This window comes from Cygnus olor, chromosome 19 (genome assembly GCF_009769625.2).
Source record: "Cygnus olor isolate bCygOlo1 chromosome 19, bCygOlo1.pri.v2, whole genome shotgun sequence".
Classification (NCBI taxonomy): domain Eukaryota; kingdom Metazoa; phylum Chordata; class Aves; order Anseriformes; family Anatidae; genus Cygnus; species Cygnus olor.
The window spans coordinates 6,340,610-6,356,119 of NC_049187.1; the positions used below are offsets into that span (position 1 = coordinate 6,340,610).

A 15,510-nucleotide genomic window follows, 5' to 3' on the forward strand; every position below is an offset into this window, starting at 1 on the left:
TTTTTATAAAAGAAGTTTTATAACTGAAAATAAGTTATATACAAGATTTTACCGACCAGAGTTCACAATCACCTGCAAACTGATTCACTACAAGATCACAAGAAAAGATTTGTAGTTAACACCAGCACGTGAAGGCAGTGACTCTCCCCACCTCCGTTTCAGGTCACTGACACAAAATTCTTTATTAGTAGAAAACAAGAACGTCTGCAAAGACTTCAGTCCACATTCATCAGTATCGCCTGTTCATCTTCTTGAACTTCTCATAGTGATAATCGTCGGTTGCTTTTTCATTGGGTGGACGTTTGCGATTTGGAGGAGACCCTTCAAACAAAAGAGAAGGAAATAACATTTCCTGTCCTTTCACATATGCAACAGAAAGGAGTTTTAATTCTATCACTTCCCTTATGAACTCCACAGAACTACAGCCCCTTGCTATGAGAAAAGTTATTCCTTTAGCCACCCGTGCTCCTAAATCTAGTGCCCCTTTGTCATCCCCGCAAACCCTTGTCAGTCAGCGTGGCCAATGTGTTTCAGTTCTGACCTTTGCTACTCCACCTTTAGGAATCCCTAAAACATCCTCCATCCTGTGTGACCTGCCGTGGGTACAAGTGTAACTGCCTCCTATGGACTTCAAATACAAATTGCTCCATTTCCCCACTAACTCAGGGCACCCAAGAGAAGAGAAAGCAAGAGCAGCTAGGTCAGTACTCTGTTACATTTCAGCATCTTCCTCTTACGACACTTCAAGTTCGGAACTTACGCTCGGGTTCTGGTCTCTCTGTATCCCCCACTCTCAGAGGACGGGGCTTTGGCTCTTCTTTATTTCTTCTCACTGGTGCATTTAGTTCCTCGTGATAAACTGAAGGAAGGAAACATCAGATAAGGAACATTTCAGTTGTGTTATTTAGACAGACGTATTTCTATGGCATTTGTTACAACTGATCTTTAGCAGAAAGAACAGAACAAGCATTCTTGTAATTGGTTTATATGGATAATCAATGCATGCAAGATGGGATACAGCAAGTTTCAGTAGCACTGTTTCATCAGAAGTGGTCCAAAGATTCTTCATTTCCTTTGGAACACACAAATCTGACTCCAAATCACCTCTGTAGGCGTGGTTAGACACAGTAGAAGGCTGCCTTTCCTCCAGATGGCTGCAGTATGAGCGTCTCTCCCGGAAATTAATTCCCATCTCCTGTCTAGTAAGATCTATGTATGCTTGACCACCTGTGTGCTTTGGCAGCCCAGAAAATTGATTCTCTAAATTATAACCCATCATTTATAACCACAGAGAAGGCAGGCATTTACAGCACACGTTCACGAAACAACTTAAAGAAAAAGTCTGGAAATTTATGAGGCACTGTCAACTGGGAGTTCAAGAGCAGAAAGTTAGGCCGTAAGTAATAATCCCCTCTCCTTGCTGATGGATGGGAAAAACAGGCCAAGCCACATGGGGTCTATACGAGCATCCCAGAGAAAGGAATCAGCTGCTTGTGCTGATCCATGAACTAATTTCTCCTGAACCAGACTCCATCCCAGCTGACCGGTTTTCTTTAGGAGAGGAGCAGGTCACACCTGGGTCAGGAGAGCTACAGGAGACTTACATCTGTTGTGCTGGACATAGTTAACTGCCATGTTTGTAGGAACAAAGGAAGTTTCACTGTCTTTCTTTTTGTTCTGCTGCTCTGCCAGCAGCTTGGCCTTCGCCTCTTCAGTTGAGATAATGTTTTTTATTTTTGCACTAGAAGAAAAACAAAGAAAAAATATTCATATTTAAAAACAACAACAAAATCATATTTAAAAAGAGTAACAGGCAAAGGAATTATCCTGAGCAGATGGATTTGGGTGTAGTAATAGCATTGCTATTGTATTTGATATGCTTTTTGAGAGAGAAAGCAGTGCTATAGAAACTTTGATGCTCAGACGCTTTGTTTCAAAGGCAAAAGGGAAGCTCACATCTGCTGAACACCTCACTAATCCAGACCAAGGCCGAATCCCATCACAGAGCGAAGTGGGAGCTGTGTAATCCAACCACACCACTGCTCTGCCAATTGACAGTTTCTAGTCACGGTGCTCCTCCTGGCCATTCAGGCCATGACTAACAGGTCTGTGAACAACATACTCAATTCCCAGGTCCACTTCAGGGATGCCACTTAGCATCTGGTTGGACAGCATCTCTTCAGTCTTCTTGGCAGAGGAGACACGGATGTTCTCTGGCAGCTCATACAGAGAGTCCTCGGCATTCTTAAGCTTCACCTTCTGCTCCTCATTCTCCACAATTCCTTTCCTCTTCTTCAGCTCTGTCTCAATGTACTTCATCCTAAAGTGCAGCACACAAGGGACATGTGGTATTTAGTTCTGTTTTCTGTACTCTATCCCAACACTGCTGTGCACAGCTGCGAGCACTCTGTGAGCACTCAATGGCAGGGAGGGAGGAATGAATAATCTCTCCAAAAGTACTCAGCTAATATCAACTGCACGAAACAAGGTATTTTCAACTCTGTCCAAGAAATGATCAGATCCTCTGAGCTCTTTCACAACCAGCAAGGAAGGCGGCTGCTGGTATTTAATGCCACCACACCGGCTGGCTGACTGGCACCTCCTAGCTTTGCCCATGAAAATGCCTTCTCGAGTCTGGCAGCCAAAAGGTGAAAGAGCAAGTGAAGGCTTCTATGAGAATCAGGAAGATGTTTTGGGAACACTCAGTATTGAAGATAGGGGGAAAAAAAAAACAAAAAAAAAAAACCACACACAACAACTGTGAGAGGACACCCAACCCAGAATTCAACATCACAGACGCACAATGCAGCTCAACTTACATGTCAGCATCTTCATCTCGCCTGTTGGTTTCAGCCGAGAAGGAAGTTCCCAAGTTAAGATCTTCCTCTTCATTAATCCTAAATGGAAACCACAGTGCTACAGTTGTTTATTGTTTGTTTTAACTAATTTGACAAGTTAACATAGCAGTAGCTAGCCAAGCTGAATTATATTAAATTCAGCAACATCTGGTCAGTTTATTGCTGTGTCTTAATATTAGTCCAGGGAAAGGCCTTTGGAGCTCACATGCACCCACCTGTCCTTGCCTCGTTCTTTCAGTTTCTTCATGTCCACCATCCCCCCAGATTTTATCTTAAATGGGTCATCCTGGAATTTAAGAAAAAAATGAGAAACCCTGAAGATTCCCTTCAGTTTAATCCTAGTCTTCAAAATCTGAATGAAAACAAAAATTGAGTTGTGACATCAGGCCTATTCCACACCAGACTGCCACAGCGACCCACGGTACCACACCGATGTTCTCACATCGTTACAGCTTAGCAGTGAGGTGGTGAAAGTATCCAGAACTTACCACAAGCGTCGCTTCTTCTTGCAGCTTCTCTCCCACAAGCAGAGCTACAGCGCTATTCAGTCAGATAACGAAAAAAAAATAAAAATCAGTAGAACTAAACATATCACCAACAATACCATCTTTACCATCTTTGTTCGCCCTTCACCAAATCTAACAGATGATCTCAAACACAATGACAATAGGTAAGAGAGGAGAGAGGGAAGTTAGGATGCAGATGTGAAAGGGTCCAACTTACACCTACCATTCTGTTACGTGTATGGGACAGATGTAATCTGATTAAATGCACTTCATGACAAATCCCAATCTTACTCTTCTTCTTCATGGCTGGGACACAGAACAGATTTTGTATGCTAAACTGACATGGTGTGTCTGTAACTGACTCGCCCTCTTTTCTATCCTCAGGCTTTAACATATAGAATCCTCTATCAATAACATACTTTTGGCACTACTGAACAAGTAACTGTTTCTATGGAAAGGAGGCACGTGGCAATAGAGAAATTTACCGTTATATTAAACCACCAGACAGAGCACATCCTCACACCCCTGGTGCTACAGCCCTTACCTCACCCCATTGGGTCGCTTTCTGAGGCTCTGCACTTCTTTGGCTTCCTCGAGTTTTAACCTGAAGAAAAAACACTGGACTTAGTACTTGATGCTTTGGTTTTAATTAACTTAGTTTGATTTCCTGCATTTACATATTAGTGCCCATCTACTCTTCTGCTTACAGATTAAGTAGATATTTTATTTTATTAAAAGTTTTATTAAAGAGATCAGAAGAAACACGTGGCATCTGCTGGGCTGTCCCTCCAACACATCTTCCCTCAGCTGAGGCACGAAACATCCAGACACCGAAAGACTTTAAGAAGCCAATATGGGAAATGCGAGCCAACAATCCCTGTTTCTGATTTCGTTTTGTTGAGATCTCCAGACAATAAAGATCTCCCTCACAAGACAGAGGGTCGCCTTGCACGAGGAACTAACATGGGGCTCCTTTACTCCTTCAACCGCCCACGCGAGCTAACACAACAACGCAGTCGTTGCCCTGAAGAATGGGGATGTGATGAAACAACTAACAGCAAAACCAACGGCAGCGCTCAGGGGAGCAGAGCTGAGCGCTCGTGAAGATCTATCAGCGCATCAGGGAAAGGTTCAGTGAAAACTTAACTCCAGGGCTCTACGCTCGCATTATTAAATTCTACAGGCACTGAGACGCCTCCTAAGGAGGCACGCCTTCCGCTGCCTGTCATCAAGGGCGCACCACGAAGCGCCTCACAGAAGTAAAACACCACCAGCAAGGTGCTGTTGGGCTGCAGGGGTAACAGACCGCCCGCAGGTGCCGAGTTCCGCGGGGTGCAAGCGCAGGGCACGGCAGCGGGGAGGGGGGGGCGCGATATGACGCGATACTACGCGATAGGATGTAGCGTGACATGATATGACGCAGTGTGACGCCGCGCAGCGATGCCGTGACGCGACATAACGGCGTCGCGCGGCGGTATGACGCGACGCTGAGGCACGGCAGCGCGATGTGACGCCGGAACGCCGCGACACGACGCGATACGACGCGATATGACATCACGGCGGCGCGGCGGACCCAGGCAGCGCTGTTAGCCCATCTCCCACGGCGTTCCCGTGCTCTCACCTGACCTCCCTGGCCAGCTCCTCGTCCTCCTCGTCCTCCTCGGGCTCCTCCCTGCGCCTCCTGAACGACCTGGCGGCCGCCATGCCGCCCCTCCCCTCTCCCACCCCCCCTCCGTCACGGCGCGATGACGTCACGCCGCCGCACCGACGCCGCCCCTTCCGCCAGCACTTCGACCTGGCAAAAAGAGGGGCGTGTCCCCCTCCCTCCGGTCCGGGCGCGCCCCGCGGCCCCGCTCCTTTGGTTCCCCCCCCGCCCCCCGCCTCAAACGTTCCCCCCGCCGCCCTCCCGCTCCCTTCGCGGCGGCGGGGCGGGGGCTGTGGCAGCGGAGATCCCCTGGGGTCCTTCAGGGATCCCCGAAGGTTGGGCTGCGAGCAGGTGAGAGGGAGGCGGAGGCTGGGTCCCGGCCCTCGGCCCCGCTCCTGAGGCGCAAAGGCCTCCAACGGGCGCCGTTGCGGCCTTTGCGCCTCAGGAGCGGGGCCCAGGTTTTGGGTCTGGGCTGAGGAAGCCTCAGGTGGGGTCTCCAGTGCCCCTCAGGCAGCCCCTGATAAAAGGGGAGTGAGCTTCAGCTGCTGTGGGGGTGTATATGTATGTGTGCGGGGTCCCCGCCCCTCAATATTTAATTTCTGTTTTTACCCAGGTCCCCAAATCTCCACGCCGTGCTGACCCCCAACGGCTAAATCTCTGTGAAAACGTGCCCGCGAGGAAAACCGAGCCCACGTCGCGCTGAGGAACGCCTGGTTTCTGGCTTTTTCTCGTCCGTAGGGCGGTTCGGTAAGTAATTCACTTCCGTAAGTAGTTCCTGCCTCGGCGCTGCTGGCAGCGGCCGCGGATCGTCGTGGTGGGTTGTGCGGGATGAGCGAGCAGATCTGGTGATTGCCTCGTGAAAGCAGCGCTGGGGCTTGTTTTTATTTGTACCAGGCTTGTTTTTATTTGTTTTTATTTGTTCCCCTCCGAATCTGCGCTCTCTGAATCTGAACTGTTGAAAACTGGCTTTCGTTTTGGTACTAGACCAAGCAGTTGTTTTGAAATGAAAATAAAAAGAGAAACGTGTTACCGTGCAGGCAGAGCTGCTGATTTTGGCAGCGATTGAAGCGAGCAAAAGTAGGTTGCAGTTGCCGTGGAATTGTTCTGACATGTTCGCATACTGTTCTTCCCCAGCGCTTCTTGAGAGAGACAGGCTGGAGGACTTGTTTTAAGGTAACTTCTTTTCTTATCATACTCAATACATTTTGACAAGCAAAACTAAGCTTTCTGGCAGTGCTTTTGTTATTAAATTCCTAGTTTCCTGAGCAGCGTTTGAGAGCTCTTTGCGCCAGGTAAAGCTCTTGTGGCTGAGCTGTGGGGAGGCAGGGATTCAATACTTTCTTCTGAACAGCCACAGCTCGAACCTTTTCTGATGCATTCGGTCAGGGCTGAGAGGTGAAAATGACGTTTTTGCTCTTTTATTTAGGAAAGGAAACTGTAGGTGGGAAGCTCAGCATCCCAGTGCTGCAAAGCTGAAAGGCACGGTTTTGATTTGAAATAGAGGGGTGGTCCCGTGGAATGCAGTAAAACCATCCACAGGACTGTACTTAACATAGCGCGTTCCAAAAGCAGTCCCCAGTTAGCTTAAACTGGTGGAGATTAGGGGGTCTGGAGTTCATTTTGAAACAATATTTTGTTCATTAGGTTTTCTGGGAAACCTCTTTTGGGAAAGGGATGAGAAACCAGGGAAGATGAAATAGCAAAAATGGCACTGATACTAAAAGGAGTCGGTTTTGTAGAAGGATCTCTGAGTCTGAAAGTGTCCCGGTTTTCTGTGTTAGCCACGGATACAGCGGTCTTGTCACTTGTCTGTTAAATCAGTGTATGGTACGTGACACTGCTTTGCCTGTCTGTGAAGCTGCATGACGTTGTTCGGTTGTCTGTTAAGCATCTCTTCACAGGTTACTGTGGTCCTGGTTCCAACCACTGCTGTTTGTAGGATGTAAATATGATTCCTTCCCCCTCCAGTTTTGCTTTGCTCCTCCAGTTCAGTTCCAAAGAGTGTTGCAAAAACACTGTTACAAAATTATCCTTGAGGTTTGTCTTCTGCCAAGGCAAGGTGCTAGGCAAGCTTTTCGGCTCCCAGGATAAGTGATGCTGAAATGGCTTGTTTGTTTACCCTCTCCTTTTTTTTTTTTCCCCTCTCTCTACTGTTAGTGATTCAGACCAGGTAGCAATGGAAATTCTTTCAAATTTCCTCAAAATGTGAAAACAACAGAGAGTAGCAACCGTTCTTAACTTCAAGTTCATCCAATTTTTTGATTTTTTTGGTAATGATGTAAGCTTTTCATGTCTGCTTCATTTCCAGCCAATAGCAATATTTTGGATCCTGGTTTGTGTTGTTAATATTACTTTTTTTTTTTTAACAGTCACAAGTGAGGTTACTTGATCTATGCTTAAGAAACACAAACCCTTTTCATCTTCTTTTTGTAGCTGCACGTTTCTGAGACACGTTTCAAGTCTTTAATGTACCCGTGGACCACCATGAAAGTGTTTATTGTGCTCGTAAGCATGCAGCTCTGGAATCCTCTGTGCTTGCAGCGCTTGGGTGCATGAGATGGGTGGAACAACGTGTTACATTTCGTACAGTCTTTGAGAGTTTTGTGACTCGTTAAAACCTATATTAAATGATAAATTTCTCAGAGACTGAAGACTGGTTATCAGTTACAGATCTTTTAAGTCTAATTCCCTCTTGCACAACTTCATTAAAACTTAATATAATTAAATTATATTTTTAACGTTTGATAAAGTAGTGTAATAAGGAACTAAACGGTAGATCCAGATCAGCACAGTACGGGCACCTCGAGGCCCCCAGACACCGTATGCTAAGTACTTGTCTTGGGCTGCAGCACCCTTTTGCTTTTAATCTGAGTTTCATGCAAACAAGCTAATTAGATTTGTATCTCTTCGTGCCGCGTGTTTATGTTTGGCAAGAGGAATTACGCTCAGACCACCACATTTGTTTTCCCACCCTACCTGCTGAGCTAGAACATAAAACCCATTTTCTAGGGGGAAAAGTGGAGTAGATCAGTCTAGTCAGGTTAATGGAGTACCACGTATTCATGGTATGTAAGCCCAGCTAAGGTATGTAGGTAAGGCGTGTGTGAATTAATGGCAGTTTTTATTTATTGCTTTAGGCCCCTGCATCATTCAGAGATGCTACGTGATCAGTCTGGGAGTTTGAGATTAAGAAAAAGGGTGGTCAGTTGGTCACTGTACCACTGCTTTTGTTTTGTGGTGTGATTTTACCAGCTACAGCAAATTGTCCCTTGGCTCGATAGCTTACCTGAGACCAAGTCAGCAGCAGTGCTCCTGAAGCTGTCCCTGCGTGCTGAGCACCCTCCTACATTTCTGAACGCACATTCCATGTTACACACATTATTAGCTTTGTTCGTGTATTTCCTCCACACCCCATTGCCTTGCTCACTTACCTACAATATCGTAACGCAGCCACTCAACAGGGGGTCAGAACTGTGCTAGCTAATGTCACTGGGTCCTGATTTAGATTTGTTTTGATCTCATTGAACCTTAAAGATGAATATTTTAATCTCCAATATACAAAACAAGCTAATTTCTCTTCTTGCAGCCTGTGAGAGCAATTCTGACACGTGACTGAGTAGTGCTATCCTTTCCTGTCCTAGAAAAAACACCCTCGCACAGGTGAGAATGGGGGATACAAGAGACATCTGTCCTCACCTGGATTCCATAGGAGAGGTGACCAGGGATGATCTGCTGCTCAAATCCAAGGTACAGGGTGTTCTGGTTGTCAGTCCTTTCCCTTTGTGCTATTGTGCATGCTTTTGCATATTTGCTTTTCAAAGAAAATGCTGCCTGTCTCTGTAGAGAAAAGTACCTTGCACATGTCCCGTAAAGCAAGCCTCTGTCAGTCCCATCTGGTGTATTTCTCACTGACACTTTATCCTGCTCAAATGTGTCACTTACCTAACACACAGCAAATTGTATGTTTAATCAGAAGCATGGGTTTAAGAAATGAAATATTGGGAGCTGCAGGCTGGGGAAGCCTTTCTCATTGAGAAGTTTCCCAATCTTGAAGGACTAGGTTACTTAAAAAAACAAACAAGCAAACAAACCTTCTTTTATCATGAATATGCAGGGAACCTGCCAGTCATGTGGAGCTGTGGGACCAAATCTCTGGGCTTGTCTTCAGGTAAAAATGGCTTGCTATTCGTGTGCATGATATGGTGGGACTTTTCTTAAATATAAATCTAAATAAAAATATAAAAAGAAGATGTATTTGACCAGAAAAAAAAACCTGAAAATGAAGAGGGGGCTTCTCAGTAGAAATATCCACTGTTTTTTGATGGATTCGAAGAAAAAGTCTCCCAAGATTAAAAGCTAATGCTGTCAGAATACACTGAGATTTAACAGTTTGCTTCTCATAGGTGATTTCCCCCCAGTAGCCCCAGCAGGAATGAATATAATTCCCAGCATCGACTGCCTCTGCTGGCAGCTGTGAAGGGAGACTGCAAGTCTGAGACCTCGGAAGAGAGGGCAGGTGCTCAGGGCAGGGAGGCAGAAAGGAATGACAAAAGGCATGAGGGTGGGCAGGGGCAGTTTATTTTTACACTGGAATGCCCAGACAATTGGAGATTTGGCAAATGAGCTGCCTGCTGGAGCAGTTGCCTTGGAATGGGGACTTTACATGGGTGCAAATCCATGCAGGGTTCGCAGGTTTTCTTTCTTAAATTCAGCAATTCCAAATTCCTGTCTTATTCTGGGCCCCGGAAAAAGAAGAAAGCTAGAAAAATGGCAAGATCGGTTCTGAAGTTGCAGCTGCTGGTGGGACTGGAGTTGCAGACTGTTTTGTGACAGTTTTAATTTGGTGTGCCATTGTACTTTTGTTTTCTCTCACCAGCTCGGTTGTCCTTATGTTGGTTGCGGGGAGTCCTTTGCTGACCACAGCACGCTTCACGCACAGGTGAGCTTTTCTCTGTTGTCCACCTTAAAACAGACAGAGTTGGATTTTTCCCATTCCCTAGTCCTCCTCTACGGTAATCTGGTGGTCCCGTGCTTCAGTTTGAGCCAGCTGTCAAATCATTATTTAATCTTTCAATTTCTAGGCCAAAAAGCACAACCTGACAGTGAATCTGACCACTTTCCGGGTCTGGTGTTATGCCTGTGAGAAGGAGGTGTTCTTGGACCAGCGGCTGGCAGCGCACACGCAGTCACCGCCAGTGAAGTTCACTGAATCGGTGGGTCTGTGACACAGCATGACGGGGGTGAATGCTTCACATGCTTTTTGTTTACCTCTTGCAAAATTAGCCAAGAAATTTCCACAATTGTCCAGGCTGTTGTTGTGATAAGAACTCTTTCACGGAAGGTGGCAAACTGTAGTCATATTCCAATAGCTTTGTCTTACAGAAGCTCCCCACCAGATGACTTCCAAATGACTTCAATATCCATTTTGATTTTTGTAACCTTTCCTAGCCTCTTCTGTGGGGCATCTGTTTCTGGGAGGAACGACAGGAGCTGTGACATCTTAATTTTCATTGCACAGCCTATCAAAATTTTAGCTGTCAGACTGGAAACACGTGTACTTGTGACACTGTTGCATATTCCTGATGCCTCTTTCATCATGCACACTGGAAGCAATAATTGTATCATTTCTATTTCCTGTGTGCATTACTGAGAAGGACAGACAGCGCAACTGGTTCTTCTCTCCTGAATATGCTTTTCTAAAGGCTGGCTAGATTTACGTATAAGATGATCTCTCTCATAACTCATCTTTTGAAGCAGGACTCTCGCTGATGCTTATTTTTCTGTCTTTAATCTAGGATTCTCCATTGCCTGCTCACCCTTTGAAGGCCGTTCCAATTGCAGTGGCTGATGAAGGCGAATCCGAATCAGAGGATGATGATTTGAAACCAAGAGGTAACTCTGCGTCGAGTTGATGAAAGGGCTGTGAGGGTAACTCTGCAATCTCTAGGACCTGCACTGAGAGGTTCCTAGGAGCAGAGGGAAAAGCCTACCTAGCAAGGGCCAGATTCCCTCTCCTTTGGGAAGGAACATAGAAAGCAGCACTTCTGGAAAGTTTCATGCTTCTCTTGTTTGTGCTTTAGGCCTTACTGGAATGAAAAATCTTGGGAACTCCTGCTACATGAATGCAGCACTTCAGGCTCTCTCTAACTGGTAGGCATTAGGGCCTTTCAGTTGAGTCTTTACTAGACTTCACTAAATATCAAAAGTGGCACCTCTGATCTGAGTCCTCTGTGAGTCATGCAAAGAGAAATCAGCCAGGCTAGGTGCAGAAAAAGGAATATGAAAAATTTAGTGTTTAGGAAAATAGAAGTTTTACCGTAGGAAAATGAGTGAAAATAGAAGTTTTAAAGTAGGAAGTGAGTGAACTTGTGGCCATTTATAAGACTTGTGTATAGATGAATAATGGAAGTAAAACCCCTTTCCACTGTGACAGAAACGTGTTTATCACATAGGAAAGCATGTCACCTCTTTCTGTTCTCCCCAGTGATATCATTGTAACAACTCCTATCCTAAAATATTCTGTAGCCATCCTGCTGAAAACTAGTTTCAGGATCTGTTCTGTACTATACCTGATACAGATTCACGTCAGCTTTCTTTATTTAAGTTAGAAACTAAGTCTGCATCTGAAATCAATTCTTCCCTTGATTTAAAAGCAGTATCCTAAGCATGTTTTCAAAAAGACATGCATTTAAGTTTTGATAAATCCTTAAATAGAGGCAAATGAGAAGTCTCTGTGCACTGAATTCTTTGTTTTTTCCTCATAGCCCACCTCTCACACAGTTTTTTCTGGAATGTGGTGGACTGGTCCGTACAGATAAGAAACCAGCACTGTGCAAAAGTTACCAGAAGCTGGTGTCTGAGGTTTGGCATAAGAAACGGTGAGTGGTCGCTCCCTAATCTAATCTGGACAGTTTTCACATTTGTGTTGGTTCTGAAATATGGCATCAAAAAAAAGAAATGGGATCTTCGGTGACAAGTGCACCTTCTAAGGCAGTCAAACCCTACGTAGACAGGTATGCATAGATTTCCCTGTATCTAGGAGATCCTATATGCTGCTTCTGGCGCATGTTGTTGTCAGTGATCAAAAGAATGCATTCTTAATAACTTTTAAAAGGAAGAGTTTTTTTTTATATACCTTTTCTGTTGGCAGAGAAGAAAAAAATGATGGGATAATGGAACTCTCTTGGCTATTTCTGAGTCTGTTGCTTGGACTGACCAGCACTTGAAGGCGCTGCTCTTGATTAGCAGAGGGACTGATGATTTGGATGGAGAAAGTGGTACAGAGCTGACACTGAGATTTTACCAAAGAGAGTGGAAAATGCAGGTGGCTTTTTGGGAACTGTTTGCTAGTGAATCACCTTCTAGTCTGGTTCCAAGCACAGTGTAAAATAATGCTGCTCTGTTGAAATTTAAACGTCTGCTCTGTGCAACTGTAATTAATTGAGGAAAAAAAATGCAATACCATTTAGACTCCTGGTTTGATGTTTGTTTCAGGTTAGTTTTTAACAAGGGATAAGTAAGATGCAGAGCAAACGTGAACTGTAACTTTATGTAGCAGGCTGCAGACTTTGAAGCAGAAAAAGATCAATTTAGTATTGGTTTTGACTTATCTCATTTACTGGTCCCTGGCCAGCCCACCCAGATTTTGAGACAGACATGCTGCTGCAAGATGAAACTGAGTAACTAACTGCAAAACCCTGCTCTGGAGAGAATCACTTGAGAGGATTCAAAGTGTGGACAGAGCTTTACATTAAATGTGCTCTAGGGGCGATTCTCTCTGGAAGGATAGGCCGAAATGACTAAGATGTTTTCCTTCTCTTAATTTGTATGTCACCCAGCTAACAGGGAAACTAAGACCAGGATTTGCAGGTGCATAATTATTTTGTGTCCTCTTTAACGAGTGACCACACCCTGTTCTGTTGCTTATTACACAAACTGGCTCCAGGCCTGATAAGCAAACTAACTTCTTTTTTTCTCCATATTTAAACAGCCCGAGTTATGTTGTTCCAAGCAGTCTATCTCATGGAATTAAACTCGTCAACCCCATGTTCCGAGGCTATGCACAGCAGGTGGGGCCTCAACACAAACATACCATTATTACAAAGATGGTGATTTTTTTTTCCTTCCTGCAATGGTGGTGCTTGTGTATAGAGAGAAGAGCTAGAGCTCAGGAGTCACGCCTGTTTTGTGTCAATATTAGTGACCTGATAGAGCACCTGGGTGGGATTCAGGAGACCTGGGTTCTCTTCCAGGCTCTGCCTCTGGCTTGCTGGTTGCAAGTCAGTGCATCTTCCTGTGTCAGCTTTATCACCTCTAAAATTATGATGGTGACCTCCTTTATAAAGGGCTTTGAGATCTATTGATACGTACTATATAAGTTGGGTATTGTTTATTCATACTATAGCTGAGAAACCTGGATTAATCTGTACTAAGAAGTTAAAAATACCGATGATCTATATTGTTTTTCTGGGGAATTACAGCTGACTGAATCTCATTTGAAAAATAGTATCTTTTTCTTTGAAGTATTTATCCAGTGTTTATTCTTTAGAATAAAACGTAAACATCAAACTATGTTTAATTTGTAAATTTACAAAAGAAGTGACAGTAGACAGTATATCTAAACTGTGATTCTGACAGCAAGTCAAAACAGAGGATAAAAATCATGATTAATGAAAGAATTTCTCTATTTATCTTTGATGTGAAGTATATTGGATTGGAAAACTCAGCTGTTAAGGGATAGAGTTGAAAGGAAGACAGGGCAGGCTGAAAGCCAAGCTTCTTTAAAATAACAGAAACATCATAATTAACTTTCTGGAATTGTCAGAATACCAAGTCGCTTTCAGCAGTTCCTTTGAAGGCAACGTATCACTTCTTTTACCACGCATTGCAAATTTAGGAGCTTGCACCTTGACTGTATAGGCTTTGGTTTCTGGCTCCATTCCCTATTTATTAAAGATTTTAATCTGCCCTCTCTAAGAGAGGGATTCCTATAAGCAGACGTCAGTGTTCATGAAAATTGTTTTGTGGTTAGGAGTCTGTTTTCTATGGCCTGCTGCCTTCCTCAGCTTTCTCCTGGTCTCTTGCCTCTTATCAGTGGTAATACCCTGGTAAATAAGATCATGGTTTGCATGTTGCAGCTGCTCTCTAGTTTTCCTCTGTGTTTTTCAGCTGAAGATGTTCAGATAAAAATACATCTCCAACTCCCTGCTTTAGGAGGGTCTCCGCGTGTTACGGAGCTGGATAACTTTTGTGGGCAGCTTTGAAAGAGGCTATGAATGGAGCTGTATCTGTATTTTGCCCCTCGTTTGCCCTGTTCCTGGATGGATGCTAACATGGAAATACTCCCGCTTTTCAGGACACTCAGGAGTTCCTGCGCTGCCTGATGGACCAGCTTCACGAAGAACTGAAGGAACCGATTGTTGCAGAGACGAGAGATTTGGATACCAGTGACCAGGATGACAAGCGAGAGGGTGACCGAAGTCCTTCAGAAGATGAGTTCCTCTCCTGTGACTCGAGCAGTGACAGGGGTGAAGGAGACGGTCAAAGCCGGACCGCAGGGGGCGTGGGCAGCAGCTCCCTGGCAGAGACAGAGTTGTTGATCCAGGATGAAGCAGGGAGAGGGATCTCCGAGAAAGAGAGGATGAAGGACAGAAAGTTCTCCTGTGGCCATCGGCGCAGCAACTCGGAGCAGGTGGACGAGGATGCAGATGTGGACACTACTATGATGCCAGTGGATGGTAGAGCCTCGCCTGAGATGCTTCCAGCTCCCCGTCCTGCCAGCCCATGTAGGACACCAGGTACAAACCTCTTCCAGTCACGTTGGTTGTGGGATGTGGTATTGTCCTACATGGGTGGTGGTGTAGTGCAGTGGCAAACAGCACGTCGTGTGTGTGTTCCTTCTGTGGGTTCGAAAAGATTTTACATCCAAGACTCTCTGCAGTGTCTCTGGCAGTACTTCTGCCTTTGTGCACACTTGCTTCTGTAAGAAAACCAGGGAGGTGCTTAGTCAGGCTGAAGTGCTTATGGAGCTGAGCAAAGCCTACATCCTGAGGCAGCAATAGCTGCTTCTGCCAAGCCTGCAGGTGCAGTATTTGTGTTTTTTCCTAATTTAAGAAAAAGGTTTCATATATGTGCATTGCTTTATCTGTTAGGCTGGCCTGGGGAAATGTTGGCTGTGGAAAAAAGACATGGAAGAAAATGTTCATTAATGTTGGACTACAGACTCTGGAGAGAAGAGGGTGCTGCACAGTTTGTGCATTTCGGTGTGTTAGGGAAAAGAGCAGCTGTTAAGATGTAGGTGTGGAGTCGCCCCGAACTGAACACATCCGATCTTTCAACACTTCTTTAAGAGTCTTATTCTGCCAACTGGCACTGAAGGCAGCAATGTTGTTTATGTGGATTAGGGATACAGGAGCAAGCTGTAAAACCTAATTAGTCACAAGTGTGAAAAAATAGCAGTTTTTTTTTTTCTCTATATATAATTATTAGCTGTTCAGTATAG

At 44.9% G+C, this 15,510-nt stretch overlaps 2 protein-coding genes across 5 annotated transcripts in view; one reads left to right on the top strand and one right to left on the bottom strand.

Annotated features, from left to right (window-relative positions):
- C19H9orf78 (chromosome 19 C9orf78 homolog) lies at positions 1-8,757 on the bottom strand. Of its 2 annotated transcripts, XM_040531555.1 has the most exons (11): positions 8,653-8,757; positions 6,144-6,183; positions 5,619-5,756; positions 3,909-3,968; positions 3,347-3,398; positions 3,074-3,144; positions 2,820-2,897; positions 2,123-2,320; positions 1,605-1,741; positions 761-859; positions 1-321 (listed from the first exon to the last, which is right to left on the bottom strand). In XM_040531555.1, the coding sequence occupies exons 1-11, from the start codon at positions 8,693-8,695 to the stop codon at positions 230-232; spliced, it is 1,008 nt and encodes a 335-aa protein (XP_040387489.1). In that variant the 5' UTR covers positions 8,696-8,757; the 3' UTR covers positions 1-229. The 2 variants fall into 2 exon arrangements, with proteins under 2 accessions (XP_040387489.1, XP_040387488.1); XM_040531554.1 differs by lacking the exons at positions 5,619-5,756; positions 6,144-6,183; positions 8,653-8,757 and adding an exon at positions 4,986-5,134.
- Positions 5,628-15,510, top strand: part of USP20 (ubiquitin specific peptidase 20) — a 26,859-nt gene continuing 16,976 nt past the window's right edge. For 2 of the 3 annotated variants that reach the window (XM_040531502.1, XM_040531501.1), the window contains exons 1-10: positions 6,151-6,183; positions 8,653-8,756; positions 9,124-9,177; positions 9,886-9,948; positions 10,091-10,222; positions 10,805-10,901; positions 11,090-11,159; positions 11,774-11,887; positions 13,000-13,078; positions 14,365-14,806. In XM_040531502.1, the coding sequence (XP_040387436.1) occupies positions 8,676-8,756; positions 9,124-9,177; positions 9,886-9,948; positions 10,091-10,222; positions 10,805-10,901; positions 11,090-11,159; positions 11,774-11,887; positions 13,000-13,078; positions 14,365-14,806 (1,132 nt within the window). In that variant the 5' untranslated portion in view covers positions 6,151-6,183; positions 8,653-8,675. Of the gene's footprint in view, positions 5,758-6,150; positions 6,184-8,652; positions 8,757-9,123; positions 9,178-9,885; positions 9,949-10,090; positions 10,223-10,804; positions 10,902-11,089; positions 11,160-11,773; positions 11,888-12,999; positions 13,079-14,364; positions 14,807-15,510 lie in introns of those variants that run through there. The other variant, XM_040531503.1, reaches the window with a different exon arrangement.

Excerpts from the sequence above, each read along its gene's own strand:
- C19H9orf78 (XM_040531555.1), bottom strand. The coding sequence starts at position 8,695 with ATGTCTCTTGTATCCCCCATTCTCACCTGTGCGAGGGTGTTTT. Across the intron at positions 6,184-8,652 it reads CACCTGTGCGAGGGTGTTTT|CCTTAAAACAAGTCCTCCAG; the intron begins TTCTAGGACAGG and ends GAAAAGAAGTTA. Across the intron at positions 3,969-5,618 it reads GTGGAGATTTGGGGACCTGG|GTTAAAACTCGAGGAAGCCA; the intron begins GTAAAAACAGAA and ends TTTTTTCTTCAG.